This window comes from Pempheris klunzingeri, chromosome 10 (genome assembly GCF_042242105.1).
Source record: "Pempheris klunzingeri isolate RE-2024b chromosome 10, fPemKlu1.hap1, whole genome shotgun sequence".
NCBI lineage: Eukaryota > Metazoa > Chordata > Actinopteri > Acropomatiformes > Pempheridae > Pempheris > Pempheris klunzingeri.
The window spans coordinates 20761729-20778663 of NC_092021.1; the positions used below are offsets into that span (position 1 = coordinate 20761729).

At 40.8% G+C, this 16935-nt stretch overlaps 2 protein-coding genes across 2 annotated transcripts in view; both read right to left on the reverse strand.

The window, feature by feature from the left end:
• Window positions 1-1614: 1614 nt before the first annotated feature.
• On the reverse strand, window positions 1615-2023 carry otos2 (otospiralin 2). Its single transcript, XM_070838501.1, has 2 exons — window positions 1960-2023; window positions 1615-1841 (listed from the first exon to the last, which is right to left on the reverse strand). Exons 1-2 carry the CDS (start codon window positions 2021-2023, stop codon window positions 1615-1617), a joined length of 291 nt encoding a protein of 96 aa, XP_070694602.1.
• Window positions 2024-12606: 10583 nt separating this feature from the next.
• Window positions 12607-16935, reverse strand: part of LOC139208057 (cytoplasmic protein NCK2-like) — a 33641-nt gene continuing 29312 nt past the window's right edge. Inside the window, exons 3-4 of the mRNA XM_070837604.1 lie at window positions 15233-16011; window positions 12607-13644 (exon numbers count right to left, since the gene is read on the reverse strand). Coding sequence (XP_070693705.1) covers window positions 13450-13644; window positions 15233-16011 — 974 coding nt within the window. The 3' untranslated portion in view covers window positions 12607-13449. The remainder of the gene's footprint in view (window positions 13645-15232; window positions 16012-16935) is intronic.

Consider the following 16935-nt stretch of genomic DNA (forward strand, 5'->3'; position numbering starts at 1 on the left):
GGAAACCCAGAAGCTGGCGGATGATTGCTCTACTTTCATGATGGATTTGGAAAGAAGGTAACGTGAACCACAAAACAAAAGACAGAAAGAGATGGAAGGAAGATGAGTACAGCTGAAGAGAATAACTCTCTTGTTATTTCATCGTTCGGGCTCGGCCAAAAGTGGCAACATCCTCTCTATGAAGCCTGCACCTCTCCAGTTGTGTGTGTGTGCTCTCACACACTAACAGAAGTGAGCTGCACACACACTCTGGGCACTGGAAAGAAATTCTGAGACGTATGAAACAGTGAACAGTGTTAGTCACGGGTGGTGTGTTGTGAAGCTTAGTGAAAGGCACCATTCTTAGTGCAGACATGTCTATCAGTATGATTTCCCCTGTGTTTTTATCTATCAGATACTCCTGTCAAGGCGCTGGCTGGCTTCAACGTGTGGTCTCATTGAAGACTCGCTGTCCTCAGGCACATATTTTCCTCACAGGTAAAAAAACTAAAATACTGAAGGGAAAAAAACTGATATCTGTACATACAAGATGCAAATACAGACTGCGATTCATAAATTTTAGCTTGAAAGCCTAAAAGCACATTGTGGATACACATCGGTCACCCATGTTTACATCTGATGTAAGTCCCAGCCGTGGAGCAAGAGAGGAGAATATGAAAAAGGGATGAAATACATCAGAGGCAGAGAGAACGTGGTGTTTCTGACAGGATGAAAAATGTCACAGTCTCAAAACCTTTATCCGACATCCGGTTTGATCTCGCTGATCTTGAGCTGGAGAGAAGAGCAAAGCGCTGGGATTATGTGGGAACAATCATTCAGATTCAGCACCACAGCTTTTTTTTTTGTTTTTTGTTTTTTTCATTTGGCCACAAAACCATAAAACGAGCATCTCTGCCTCCGAGCAATTTGGGTCAAAGATGAAGCAGAATAAAGTTCTTGTTCTGTGAGTTAGGACGAGAAACATGCCAAGAGCAGAAATGAACTTTGCTCCAAAACGTAATTTCCTCTCTATATTCCTTCGCTCTTGTCAAACTATTTGTCTCTGCCTCCGCCTCTTCTTCACACTTGAGTTGACAATCTGAGTGTTGCGACCCAAGTGCAATTTAGTCTAGTGTCTGACGCACTGGCTCACAGCCTTTCAAAGCTCCCACAAATACTTATCCCTCACAAGACAAATCTGAAAGTCAAAAACAGACGACCATAAAAGCCTCTTGTTACCAAAGAGATAAACATAAGTACATTTTTCGACTCCATTTAACCCCCAGGCTCTCTTCCAAGACCCTGGGCCCTCTTTAAATAGTTCAATATAGCACGCATTGTTTTATTGCCTTGATGCTTTCTTTATTCATTTATTATTAATTTGTCTTTATGTTCTGCAAAAAGCCTTGAAACAGGATTTTGAAGTGATTACATGTTTTATAAGTCTGCTGCACAATATGATGCTTTACTCTTAGAAATAGTCTCTTATAAAAATCTTACTGAAGTCAAGGTAAAGATGTTAATCAAGAAATAAAGTCAGTTGCCAGTTTATTAGTAAAACCCACTTCTATAAACTATTACTGACGTCTGAGCATGTGTTAAAGGTGTCATCTATCTGCCCTCAGACTAAATCCCTCACTCCTCAAGCTGAGGGTCAGACTCGGGACTGTCGTAGCCCAGTTGGCCGGCGATCGGGAAGTGAGCCCAGAAGGTGCGAGCCAGGTCCTGCATCCCCTCGTGAGCTGCCTGGGCTCTCAGCTCCTCCAGCCACCCAAAGAAGTCCGAGGACCAAAGGCCCCAGTAGGGTAAGCTCCGTCTCTCCCTCTCCTCCCTCCTGCCGCCTGCATCGCTCACCTCTGCTCCTGTCAAGGAAGACAGAGACAGAGAGCCTCATCCGTCATGCCAGAATTATTATTATTATCATAAATTATGATGTCAAGTCCATTCACAGGTAATGCTTTATATGAGCTGACGACGTACCTGTGGGTGGCAGGAAGCCGAGCAGAAGGGAGCAGAGCAGCACAGGCACATATAGAGCACGCATGCTTTCAGCAGCTGAAAGGCAGAACACAAAAGGCTTGGGCTGAAAAGTAACTCTGTTCTGTGTTCTCTGCAGGAGAAATGTGTGAATGTATGAATTCAGATGCGTGCAGAACATTTTAGCAACACCATCATCTGATGAACATGATGCAGCACTGAAGTGTCATATTTTTAGGAGAACAATCATGAGCAGCACTTGACATTACACCTCTGTAATAACATGATAATAGTGGCTAATAGTTTGATACAAGATAATTAATGAGTAATATCATGTAACTACCAAAGTAAAAACCGGGTAATAGCTTGGTATTAACAGTAGGTAAGTCTGGGTAATATTAGACTGAAATTTTATAACAGGGTAAAAATGGGGAACATATTCAAAGATAGTAGGAAAGCAAAACTATTTATTAGTAGTATGGTGACATTTAATAATATGATAACCTGCTAACAAAAAATAACTACACTTATAAGTACCAATAAATATAATATATAATAAATATTTATCTATCTATAAAGAAGAAAAAAGCTTCTGTGTCTCCAGATTTCCTCTCTAGATTTCTTCACTTCTGCCTTTTGTAAATTTGTCAACTCCATTTAAATCCCAGGCTCTCTTCCATGACCCCAGGCCCTCTTTAACAGTTCAATAAGACACTCAACATTGTTTTATTGCCATGACGCTTTGAAACAGGATTTTGAAGTGATATGTTTTCTAAGTCTGCTGCACAATATGATGCATTACTTCTGTTCAGAGAGGTGGAAGAAGTATTCAAGTGCTTTAAGTAAAAGCGCCAATACAACACTGTCAAAATACTCTATTAAGAAAAAGTCTGTGATAAAAATCTTACTGAAGTGAAGGTACATCTTTGTTTGATTGAATATTGATTGAATATCATCTTGGGTCTTGTCTTACCTAAACCGCAGGGGAATATGCTCGTGGTCCTTTTCCCTCGTCCTTTTCTCTCAGACTGATCTCAGGCTGCATCTCGATCAGAAGTAGTTTGTAGTTCATATGTTGACTTTTTACACCTTCCTGTCTCTAGAGCACATCCAGAGCCTCTTTCACACATTTCATGACCAGTTTCTTTGTATAGAGGAAATGTACAGAGCGTTCCTAGTCTAAAAACACTCTAATGTGTTGTTAAAACATTGATTTTAGGCAAGTTAAGGTCCATTCAAATCAGAGGCCACATCTGGTTCCAGCCGCTGGCCATCCTGTCATATTAACTACAAAAGACTCGCTAACTCGCTGATTTTTTTAGTACACTGTACTGTATATTTAACGATGCTGTTGTCACAACCATTAGGAGCTCAGTGTGACATGTTTGGCCTTGAGCTGCTTTGATTACTATGGATTAGATTTAAGGTGAAAAGATGAGAGAAAGGCAGACAGGAGAGTGAAACCGTGGATGAAAGCGGATGAGAACACGCAATGTACCAGACAGTTTTCACACCTGATGTCCAGACAGACTGTACCAACATTCAGCCACGGGGCGTGAAGTTAGGTGACAGTTTTTATTTCTGACCATCCATTTATCTGTCCTGTGGATGTTTGTTTTCCTCCGAGGACATCGGCAGACAGAGGAGGGGCTATGGCTGAATCCATGCTGTGTTTGTCTGTAGTTGGTAAGAGGAAGAGCTGGTTACTGTCAGCTGCTACACAAAGTGCAGGTGATCTTTGCCAGTGAAATGGACAAAGTTGGTGTTCTTTTTTTATTTCTCTCTTTTTTTTTTTTTTTTAGCGTCAACAAATCCCATAGAAAAACCAAACCTTTGTCGGGGGCTATTTCCAAAAGCCAGTTAATACTGTGAGAGAGCTGCGTTCCCTCCTAACGCTTTTTGAAATGTCACATCTTAAAACAAGCCAGTGTCTCCAGTGTCACACTTCCTCTGTGAATGTGAGTTGTGAGCAGTTCAACCAAAGTTCGATTTTTCCCTCTCAGATTGCTTCATTTGATTTCAGGGAGCTCAAGGGGTAAAATGATCTAATATTTGATTAGAAAATAGCAAAATATATCAGACTGCATGAACGCAGGTTCAGGTCACAGTAATATAACTATAACTAATTATTTTAGCTTATTTTGGAGTGTTGGTTGGACAGAACAAGATGTTTTTAGACATCGCCATTCTCTATCACTGTTGTTCTATTGGCTAAAAGATCTATCGATTCATCGAGAACAACAACAATTTGCAAAGTAATTGTAAGACTGCATAAGAAATACTTGTTAGTAGGATAAATTCATCAATGACTTACTTCCCTTTGAAATCGGAAGATGTCCAGCAGTGCCATCAGCTCAGAACCAGCAGAAACCAGTGGGACCCAGAGACACCCATCTACTGACTGGAGAAGTCTGGCCAGATGTGGTCTTCATGGAAGAATTGTGTCCAAAAAGCCAAACCTCCAGCGTGGAAACATGGCCAAGCAATTCAACTATGCATGAAGACATAGGAACTGAGGTGTAGAAAAAAAGCAGCAGCTGCTCTGGACTGATGAGTCAAAATGTGAAATATCTGACTGTAGCAGAAGGCAGTTTGTTCACTGAAGGGCAATAATGAGTGTCTGCAGACAGCAGCGAAGCTGGTGGAAATTCTTTGCAAGTTTGGGGCTGCATTTCTGCAAATGGAGTTGGGGATTTGATCTGGATTAATGGTGTCCTCAGTGCTGAGAAATACAGGCAAATACTTATCCATCATGCAGTACCATCAGGGAGGCGTCTGATTGGCCCCAAATGTATTCTGCAGCAGAACAACAACCCCAAACATACAGCCAGTGTCATTAGGAACTATCTTCAGTGTAAACAAGAGCAAGGAGTCCTGGAAGTGATGGTGTGGCCCCCACAGAGCCCTGATCTCAACATCATCAGGTGTGTCTGGGAGAGACAGAGGGATTAAAAATCTTGTGCAAGTTTACCTAAAAGAACTGATATTGTTTCGTTTCTGTTCTCTTATTTTGTAAATTGCTTATTTTTGATTGAAAAAATAAGCAGTATATTAGGTTTTACAGCTGTTTCAGTAAGATTCATGTGTTTGAGGATACATCAGAGTCTGTCGAGGGCAGGAGGTAAAGAATTTAGTCTCTAATTGTAAGACTTTTATCAGTAAAGAAGCTCATGAAGCTGTTATTCCTGAGAGTTATAGGAATACGTGGATCAATAGAGTTTTGACTCTTTGTTGTCAGCCTGGTCAATGTCCTGAAAAGGAACAGTGGGCTGTTTTTATTTCCTCTGCTGATAATATTCCTCTGGTATTAGAACCGTCCTAGACAGGTTGTCAGTCACTGTGAAACTGGGACTAAAGTTTGATAATTGACATAAGAGTCCTCTGTTGTACTGAGACATGGGAGTGAATTCAGATGTGGTGACGACATTTTTGTCTAATGGCACATAGTCGAGTAACAAGAATTCAGATAGTATTAAGTAATGGTTTGATAAAATAGGATTTCGTAGAAAGACTATTAAATGTTTTATTTCAACGCCCTATGCCAGAACAGAAATGAGTTATAATCAGATTTAAGTCTCTGGCTGATTAATGGGACTGAGGTGAAAATGGCTGCGGCTCCATCTCCTCATCTGGAGACTTGAAGAATGTGAGTATTAATATGAATGTGGGAAGCGAATTTATTCAGGCTCACATGTTCTTCATGGCACAGCAGCCAGATTCAGTAAGACAGAATAAATCAGTGTGATGGTCTGATATTAAATCGTTCACTACTAACACTTCAGGTGACAGAGATAAGAGTCCATATTTAAGTAACTCATTTCGTTGACCTGTTGCAGTTTGGGTATTGATTTTTATGTACATCCTCTGTTTACTTCTGATTTTCCTGATTTAAATGTTGACACAGGTGGACACAGCCTCTATGGGGTTTGGGGAATGGAGGCGCAGAGAAGCGTGTAGGACTGCAGCTCTGCCTCCTGGAGTCAAGTCATTTCCATGCTTCCGCGATTAATAAACTCAGCCATGTTTCTGAATGAGAGAGCTGCTCCATCCAAAATTAGATGAATGCGGTCACTCAGAATGTCTGCCAATCATCTATGAAGCCCGTTGCGTGCTGGGCACCACCTCGACAGCCAGCAGCTGAATGATGACCGGCGGCTGTCGAGGTGATCACTGGTCAGAGAGAACTACAGTGTCCGACATTGTGTTTGCACATGTAGACACCGACAGTCATTTTAGTGACTTCCCAACGGTTTAATTGCGAGTCATTGCCACCAACATGAATGATGATGTGATCATATCAGGAGTTTTAAATTGATTCAGTGTCGCCCACTCTGGCCCCAGGGATGCATTTGATTCTGGTTTGTCACTATAGCGCAGCCAAAGATCAAAGTTTGTTTCTCAGCGGGTGTTTCGCTGAGTGGGGAGGATCTGTCAGAAACATGACGTGGTTGGTGGTGAACCGTGGGTTTCTGCTACTATGCTTGCTTCAGATAGTCACCCAGTTGCTCTGGTTTTCATGGTCTCCAATTCACTCGCCATGCCTCCAACTCGGCATATGGATTACATTTATTACATGTATCACTAAAGGAAGCAGAGGAAAAGCTAGTTAGCTGTGAAGGTAATGGTACACATGTACATATGCAAGAGAAAGCTTCCAAACAAACTGACAGACTGACTGAGAGCAGACAACAGACGTAGGAAGAGAGCTGGATACAGCATTGGACGTAGGGCCCAGACATTCCTATGAAAGTTGCTGAGTACAGTAAAAAAAGTGCCATGAGGCCAAAAAATCATTTATTTCCAGGTTTAAAAATTACCCAGATTTTCCGCATGGTTTGCTCCATTGAGAGCATGCTAGCGTCTCTGGGCCAGCCGAGCCAGCTAACTTCCAATTAGCCTTCGGCTAACTGCCAAATGTTATCAGACTGAATGGATCAAGTACTGATGCTGAAACTGGTCATTTCAGGGGGGGTTGTGACGCTTAAAAAAAAGTATCTGCTGATTTACAGACGTCTCTGTCACAATGTAAGTCTATGGAAAAAAGTGTGACACACACCATTGTTGTAATTACACTTTTTTTTTAAACATGGCAAGTCTTTCAATTTGGCTTCAAAGCCTTGGAGCAGCCAGCCGACGAGTAAAAGCGTCCAATCAGGAGCAGCCAGTAAGTGCTGGGTATTGGACCCCTTGTGGACTTTAACATACTGTAGCTGCCAAGATAAAGTAACTAACAACACACAATGAGCAAGAAAGTCAGTAAAAGAAGAAGAGAGCTAAGAGCAGAACTAGTGTAGGTTTAAATGTGCAGTGGGTAATTAAGTGTAGTAATGCAGAATATATCAAAATAACTGGGTGGAGATGCAGGAGTGCCATCAACAACACAAACCACAGAAGCTCCGACGACCAGAAATGAGCCGCAGCATTTCATAACCTACAGGCTTCAACACAACAGGTGTTCAAGGAAGCAGCCTGGGATTAAGAGAAGATGTAGTGTGACGAGATAAAAGCATTTCCATTAGTATAAAATGCACATCAATGTGAATGTGTGATGCAGCTGAGATTTTAACTGTAGGTCCTATCAGATGAGACAATAATGGGGACTGAATAAGGATGAGAGAGGTATGAGGAGAGAAAGAGGAAATGTCAAAAGCAAGGCGGAGGAACCATTATCTTGTCTACATGGATGCGTGGTAACAACCAGGTTTTACAGTTACTGTTGCTGTATTAAGGCCTCATGTGTCCTGCTGTCAAAACACTCTCCATCCACTTTGTGTAATCTGTCCTTCATTTCTGTCGCTGTTCTTCTTTTTGAGGCTTTTTCTCTCTCTTTGGACTCGCAGCATCCTCCTCAGACTTCTTCCTTTGTCTGGTTGCACCACTGCACATTTTGCTTCCACTCACACGTACATCAAAAATACCTTTTCTAACAGTGCGCCCTCCCTACATTCTTCTGCGTGGCTTCTCTTTTTGTTAGCAGCCTTGAGCACAGTGGTGACAAATACGGGCTGGACTGAGTCAAAACAAAGCGAAATCCAATCCTAAAATTAGTGGTGATTTATCCTGGTTTAGTTTCTATCTCTTGTGGCAACATTAAAACTTGTCCATTAGTTCACTGGTATTTTGGAAAGTCTGCTTTTGTAAGTTTGGATAGTGATTTATGTTATTTTTTCTAGTCCTTCGTCTTGTTTATGTCGATGCTTTTTGCGGATGCCATTGTTCATTTTGTTTGAGCCGTCTGTTTGGTTGCTGCTCTTTCCTTTTGTTGGGCAGGAGGCACAATTGTCACAGATGAACAAGATTTTGTAGCTTAGAGTCTAAAAATGGCAGTGAGATAAAAAAAAATGAAGTGAGATTTGCCTTCAGGTTTGTTCTATAAAACACCAGATGCCCTTTTGTTTTGAAAAGTTCAATTAAGTCAATGATTTGGTCTCGACACAGACATCGACGTTAAAGGTCCCATGTTATGTAAAATGTACTTTGTCATCATAATTGTGTCCCCGGTGCGCTAAGAGACACCAAACTGAGTAAAGGCCGTCCTCTTTCTGTTTCTCCTGCTGCATCTTTTAGTAAATGTGTGTGAAAACACGCTGTTTAGATTTGACTCCCCTCATGATGTCATAAGGGGATCTGTTGATCATGTGACCTCCTCCGGCCCCTCAGAAGGCCGACTGTCCTCGACCCCACCTCACTGTCCACCATTGTGTTTTTATCCTCACTAACACCAGCTCCATGAAGATGTCGGAGGCAAAAGTAAAGCAAGTAAAGTTTCTTCTTGTTTCTTCTACAACAGGATGTTCAGAGAGACGCTGAAAACTGCTGCAGCAGCCATGTTTGCTTTGAGAAGTGTTTTTTTTAAGCATCAAACCGTGTAAACCTGTTCTAGTAAGATCTCCTAAAACAAGTAGGAACTTTAAACAGCAGAACATGTATGGGACTTTTGGTTCAGTTGTGTTTGGTGTGATTTTTAATTAATTTTCTCTTTTTGTAACAGGAAACTAACCAAGTATGGTGAACCTTTTGTGGTCTTCTAGTAATATATTTGATTATAGATGCTGCTTTAAATAAAACCTTGCTAATTTAAATACTAATTTATGCTATGCTTATGCTGATTTAAAACAAATTCAACTTTAACTTTCAGGATGTTTTCTCATTTTGTTAAGTACATTAAAATCTAATGGAAGCACAAAACTTCACTGTCACTTCAGGACATTAAATTCATCTGCAACCAAACTCATGCTATGGAGTTTTTGTCGATGTCTCTTGCAGGTTCATAATGTGGATGCTGGAAATGTGAGGTGACAAAGCAAGAAGCTAAATACTGCCATCATGTGGACACTTGAAGGTACTGCACCCCACATTTTAGTGACAGCTTTGTAAGGTCACATTCATATTGTCTTCTCTGTTGCTTGAATACATTCTTTAAGGTGCCAAAACAAACAGCATTTGATCAAAAACTGAACTTATTCAACCAAAAGCAGATATAGTCGCATAAAGTACACAAACATGGTAACAAAACACTGCGTGCAGGTCTGCCGAGATGGCATCACTGTCATGTGGAGATATGAAATCCCAACTGTTGTCAGCTGGGTGCCATCAAAGCTGAAGCAGATGGCGGTTTAATCGTAACTGGCAGGGACACAAACACTCCTCTCAGGTGACCTCAAACATCAGCCAGACTCTGGTTACACCAGCTGACAGAAACTCAGCGTGAAGGAAGCAACTATTTGCCAGATGGGATTTGATCGCCCTGAAGGGACTTTTGATGGCTGTCAAAACGCTATATATAGTGGCATTAGATTGAAGCAAATAAAAAGTAAAAGTAATTAAATAAAGGCACTTTTTAGCTCGGTAATACATTAGTGTGAAGATAGCATTTTAATGCTTCTTCAAGTCAACTGCATTATACTTTTTACCAGGTTTTGTTTTTGGTAATTCATTATATGTGCCTTTTTTTTTTGCATTTAAAGCCTTATTCTGCAAAGTTAAAGTACAAATTACAAACACCAAATCAACACTCTGCAGTACTGGAGAGAGCAGGTTACTGCTATAAATTAAACCTCCTCTACTGCAGATATCAAGTCATTTAGAACCTACTTTTAAATCTACTACTTTTATTATCTACAAGCCACAGCATGGCTTCATGGGCATTTCGTGTGTAATGTATGAGCCTGTTTTAATCCAACATTACTGATGGAAACAAAGAAAACACCTAATAACTCAACTGGTAGTTGGGCGACCCTCTTTAAGCATTTGGAGCACAGGTTAGGGTGACAGGTTGTAGCTCAGGTGGCGGAGCGTGTCGGCCATTAAACGCAGGGTTCATCATTCGGTCCTCCTGCTCACACGTCAGGGTGTCCTTGAGCGAGACACTGACCCCGATGTGTTTGTGTATCTGAGTAAAACTGTAACACTTAGAACAAAAGCATTTTCTTAATTAACAGAATGTAAACACTGCGGTGTTGCTGTACCACTTTACAATAAGACTACCTTTATAACTGATTTATAAATAGTAGCTGTCATTAATTAGGTTGTAAGCACTTCATCAATCATTAGAAACCTACACTATACGTCGTCACAGGCTCTCTACTCAGGAATAAGCTACTGCTTCAACCTCATTAAGCTTACTAATGAATTATTAACATTTAGAAATGGCAAAAGGGAACCTTATTACGCATAAACGCATCATCTCCCTTTCAGCTGCTACAAATGTTGAAATAGTCATAAACATCAGATGCCAAGAAACATCAAGATGGATGGGAAGAGAAAATGTCAGGATAAACAATATTGCCAAAGCCTTAGTGTGTGAATCTGGTGATTTAATATGCCTTAGATTAATAAGACTGTTAAGACGTGCTGATGATTAGTTGGTTAAATGCCAGTAACTTGTTAACAAACATCTGGTGAAGCTGATAGAGACGACAAAGAAGGCTGTTTATCTTATCTCTTTATCTCACTGTTGCCCTTTTTATCTCATGTTTTATAACAGTAATGATTTATAACCTTAATATACTGATTATAAACCAATTAAAAATCCTTTATAAAGGTGGTCCAAGATGATTAGTTCTCATATAGACCATGATGCACTGCTGTAGATTAAACGAACTTACAGTGTATAAAGTGTTAAAATGAGCACAACCCTAAACATCCAGCAGTAAAATACAACTTAAACATTAATGCAGCAGTAATATTAATACCATTAAATACCATTAAATACCGTTTCTCAGCAGAATGAGTTCTTTAACTTTCTGTACTTTAAGTACATTCTGCTGATAATACTTACATACTTCCTGAGGCTGTGAATGCAGGACTGTAGTGGAGTATTTTCACTCCTCCGCAAAGGATCTGATCATTTCTTCCACCACCGGGTGGCGTCCACTTCTTTTTACCTTCCTGAGATAACAAAACGACCTTTTCAAGTCATTTAAACGGCAGCCAGCAGGACGATTAAGATGAAAACCAGTCAGATATTTCAACACGTGTAATTTTAGTATTCTTCAAAAAATTTTATTGAACAAAAGTATTTCAATTCTCATCACGTTGTCGGTGATACAGTACCATAATTTGATCTTGACGATTCATATATGCACCTCATCTTACTTTGAATATATACATACAGTGGAGACAAGAATTAAATAACAATGCTCAATAACATTCAGATATATCTTATAAAAGCTGAGGACCCCATGATCAACAACACTTCCATTGGTAAACAAATGCACATAGCAAAAGAAAGTAAACAAGGAACATGTTTGGTAGGACTAGAGTTGTTTTTATTATTAACCAGCTGTTGGTATATTTTGGTTTCTTGACGGTAAAAGATGAGCGTTGTTATAAACTAACCATTCGTGAAGCCCCCCCCCCCCTCGGTTACTGTTGCTACGTCTGTCCAGCGATCAGCACAGGCGGTTTAAAATAATAAAGACGGCACTTTAACCACGCAGAACTTACAGTGGGTTCTTGATTTCTGTATTTCACTCAAGCTTATGGTTTCTGAAAGGCTTTAAAAAAAAAAAAACAAAAAAAAACTCTTCACATTAAATACCTAACTAGTAGACGGGCCTGCCGTGCTTTGTTATGGTTGCTAACATGTGATTGGACAGTCGGTGGCTTTGGGCTTTAAGAACAGTCAATAGTTTCTGTTGTTGAACTTGTTGATTTAATTAGTAACACATATTTCCAAATCATGGGTTGACCTATGAATGCTAGTTTATTTATTAGTGTAGAGCTCAGGGCTTTCTTAGTTAATGTGTTATGTAGGCCTCAGTCAGTAACTTGTAGTTCTTTCTCATACTTCTTCTTCTATGGCTGCATTCATTCGCAGAAGCTGAAACAGATCAAGTGTAGCTACTCCAAAGTGTTAACAAAAAGGTTTTTATTATTCTTCAGTCAGTATCCTCATGTAGCTACAGACACATACTGGAGAATAGATCAGGAACATGTTCAATGTGACACAATATAAAGCATGAACATAGAGCTATGAATGAATGCCAAGTATAGTGAGTGCAGTGCAGACCTGGAGCCAGTCGTATGGGTACAGGGTGGCACATTTGGTTACATTGATAAACATTCAAACTCTACAGGAAGTCTCCCCTATTGCATTAATGCTCCCCCCCCCCTCCCCACAGCTTTTTAGAGATATTACAGGAGGTGTTGTATCCAGATTTTAACTATCATCACTAATGACCGCGTCTGTGGAGACAGATGAGGAGGAATTTGAAAAAGTAACAGAAGACACGAGTTCGAATGGGGGAGAGAAATCATAGAGGAATGATGAAAAATAGGAGAAAAAGGCAAGAGAGTGAATCTGGTCACTTTGTGAAGTCATTGTAAGAAACAGCAATGATTCAAACCTCCAGAGAGGAATTTAAATTAATTAAAAAAAAGAAAAAAAAAGAAAAAAGTTAACTCAGGAACAAACATTTCTTTTAAAAATAAAACAAAATTAAAATGAAACGATGGCCAGCGATTTGACAGGACAACACCAGAGAAAGGTCCCTCAGAGGTTCGAGTCACCTTTGAACTGTTGAACGTCTTTCCTCCCGTGTGGATTAAGAGCAATGGTGTAACCTACGATGTGCGTGGTAGTAAATGGACATTATGTATGACATCAGAAGGAGAGCTCGACCCCCGACAAGGCCTCAGGCGTTCTGTTAACAGCAGATGTGGTCACTGCCAATGTTAGTACATCCAAGAGACAGAGGCTTGTTATGCACTGTGCTGTACATGCAGGATGTGGTGGGGGCATTTCCTGACACAGTGCTCGTCGTCTTGGGGTTAACTGGAGCCAGAGAGGGTGTCGCCCCGTCACCGCGGGAGGGCGACTGAGGATCTGGATGTAGTAGAGACGCCACAGCGACCACAGGGGTCCAGAGCTAAGGCTTGAGTTAAGACAGTTAGGGAGTGGCATTAGTGTTATGTGTGTATAGTGTGTATGAAGTGTGTGTGTGTGTGTGTGTGTGTGTGAGATCCAGTGTAGGTGTGAGGATGTGTGAATCACAGCAGTGCTTTGACCAGGTACAGCTTCTCTCCATGTTCGCTGGTGAAGATGGGGGCTTTCTTGTAGTGCTCCACTAGTTCATCCATGGAGTTGAACCTGCGCTGGCCGATACAGTACACTCCCTCTGACAGCTGCACTTTAAAGTGCTTATTCTTCCCGACCGCCTTCAGAGACACAGAGAAATCACTGGGCTGAAAATAAAGAGGGAGACGGTTGTCGACATGGTTAGAAATATATATGTAAAGAGAGACGGAGAGACAGAAAACACACGTGCAGTGAAATTTAGAGATCATCTATCTGTACAACACACCAAGGAAACATGACAGGAGGCTCCAATAAATCTGGACCAGAGATGTTTATTAACTGCTACATATAGATTTCTTATGAATATAAAATATATGTATATATCTTTATTGCATTTATCCCTTTCACTGCTGTCACACCTCATCATCTCATATACATATATAGATCTATCCTATGAATATATTTATTTGCTCTGTATATGCATCTATCTATATTTATATATCTTTATCTTATGTTGCACGTCTATACATGTATATGTATTTCTGTAGTGGAGCCAAAGAATTTCACATGTGTGTACTGACACAACTGGAGTGACAGTAATCACCTTGAATCTTTACTCCAGCAGGTGGCGCTGTATTCTCACATTTAAAGATCTGGGCCCACATTCATCAAACTGCTACATGGGAAATTTAGGACTTAAGAACTACCAAAACTTAAAAACAGCTGCTTAAATTAAATTATAGTAAATCTAGGGAGCTCCAGGGATCACTTAAAGGCTAAAGTTTTGGTGTTTTCCTTTGAAAGGTTTTGTTTTTTGCTTCCATTACAGTCGATTTATCATTTTATCACAATTTCTATATTTGACGTGTTAATTGCTAGTGGTGATGTTGTGGCTTCACAAAAATAATAACTCAAAAATATTAAAGCCATATATCCTTTTCTAGAATAGAATCACTGAGGAAATGTAAGGATTTTTTAAGAATAATGATCAGTGTAGATGTATCTTTACTTCTTGGTTGATTGGCTTTTCCTGCTCTGAGCACAAATGTTAATAATCACGTCATCACATAAAAACACTGAAACACACAGAAACTTTCACCTCATGTGTCGTTCTTCACTTTTAGCTAACAACACATCTACTCCTTTGTTGGCTATTAAATATGGGCCTGCAGGAATTCATTTAGATTTAGTCTTTTTTCCAAACTCTGGTCTTCCTCAGGGTGTCTTCATGTGTCAGCAAGTTGATTTTAGGCTTTTTCATACTTTTTAATTCCACAATTTTATTCAATTGAAGGCCAATTTCGCACTCAAATGTGAAAATATAATCGTACAAATACATATTCTGTCAGTTCAAATGTATAACTAATGACAAAAACTGAACTTTTTGTCCAAATACGTTTATCAGTATAAGAAAATCTATTTGTCCTTAATGATATTAATAACTAAAACTTATAGTCTTCTAGTTGCATACGTCCCATGTTTAACAGTAATGTGTTAGCATACGTTACTGTTAGCTGGTTGAACAGGATAATTGAGACATTTGAATTCGACTCTGAACTGATTTCCTCAAATATTAAACGTTCAGATATTTTGATCCTGGAGTGGAGTGTAGACCAGGTTTACATCTAAGACCTCCCCAAACAGAATGTAAGACTATTTAAGGATGTGCTGCTGCCCTGCTTCCTTCTACTAAAATGTATTACATTTTTCCATCCTCCAGTTTTTCTCTGCCATGACTTCATCCCACACACTCACCGATGACTCGCTGTCTCGTACGAGGAAATCGCCCTCCTCTCCTTTCTCGTTGAGGATACACTCGGCCTGGTGTCTGGTGATGTTGCCGTAGTACCAGTCCCTCCCAGCGAACTTCCCTGAGCGTGCTGGTGCCAAGAAGCGGTTCTGCGGGGAGCTCGATGTCGAGGAGTGAAGGCCGGGCCGCTCGTCCAGCACCGTCACATAGTTTTTAGGTACCAGGCCCACCATGCCACGCGAGTTCTTACACCTCCACCACTCCGGGTCGTTCTCGGGCTTCTCCACCACCTCCATGACCTCTCCCTTCTCAAAATTCAGCTCCTCTTCTGTCACAGAGCTGAAGGGGTAGAGTGTTTGAACCAAGTGGAGCACTCCACCGTAACCACCTGCACGCCCGTTGGCCAGCAAAGTCCCTTGAGAGCCCCCGTGGTAGGCCCGCGAGGAATCGCCCTCCCCTCTGTCATCCGCCCCGCTGAGCTCCTCTTCCTCCTGGACATAATTGGATGGAAACCAGCCGACGCGGCCCGCCTGGCTGCCCCGCCACCAGCCGTCACTACACTTCTCCATCACGATCACCCTGGAGCCCTTGACCAGGGTCAGCTCGTCTTCTCTCTCTGCTGTGTAGGCAAACTTGACCACAGCGGGAATGTTGAGGTCGTAGATTCTTTCAGCAGCTCCCCCGCCCCCTCCACCCCCGCTGCCATTGGAGGGGTACTCTGTGTCTGAACTTGGCGTTGGGGAAGCATCACGGGCGCTTGTCTTCCTCTTAGTTTTTCCCAAACCTGAAGCATGAACAGAAACAAAAGATGGTGGTGATATAGATTGAGAGCCGGATGGTTTTTTTTTTACTCATTTGCCTTAAATAAACTTAAAAACTGCTTTAATTGGTATTTTTTGGCCACAACTGTAAACTCAACATTGACACATTATCATCTCATAAAGCTGATATTGACCACCAGCACACATGGAGCAACATTAGCATTCATTTGGAATCATGTTTGCATACAATGTATGAATCTTAATCCAATATTCACTCTTTTTTTTTTAGCTCTACTTCTGTTTCATAAATCATTCAATCAGTCTTTATTCATATAGCGCCAATTCATCAAATAATATCTCAAGACGCTTTCCACAAAGAGCAGGTTCAGACCAAACTCTTTAATTAAGAGAGAGACCCAATGATTCAGGAATTAAAAATTCCCCACATGAGCAGACATCAGATATTAGGCAGCAGTGGCAAGGAAGAATGCCGTCCTGGGGGTAATGATATTACTTTTGGCAGTAATGTTACTTGTAAAGTAACACGTCACCACGCAGAATTTGCAAACACACACAGGCGGTTGTGGTGCAACACTATGGGGGACATTCATCTGGCAAGGCTCAGAAAATGCCAGGGAACAGTCCTATGAGGGGATCCTCACACACTAAGCCGCCATCCCCACTGACTTGAATCCCCTTGGCAGTTTGTGTTGGTTGCCACCCGTTTACCTCCAAACAGCTTCATGCCTTCTTGAACTCTCTCTTCAAAGTCGTTTTCAATTTTCTTGCTTTCCTTAAGGCATTTGTTGACTGTTGATCTCATGCCAGTATTTAGCCTTACATGAGTTTTTCACACTATTTGGTGTTGGGCTTAATTCATTAAAGTAACACAAAACTAGAATAATAAGTAATGCATTACTCTACAAAGACAAAGATATGGTAAAGTA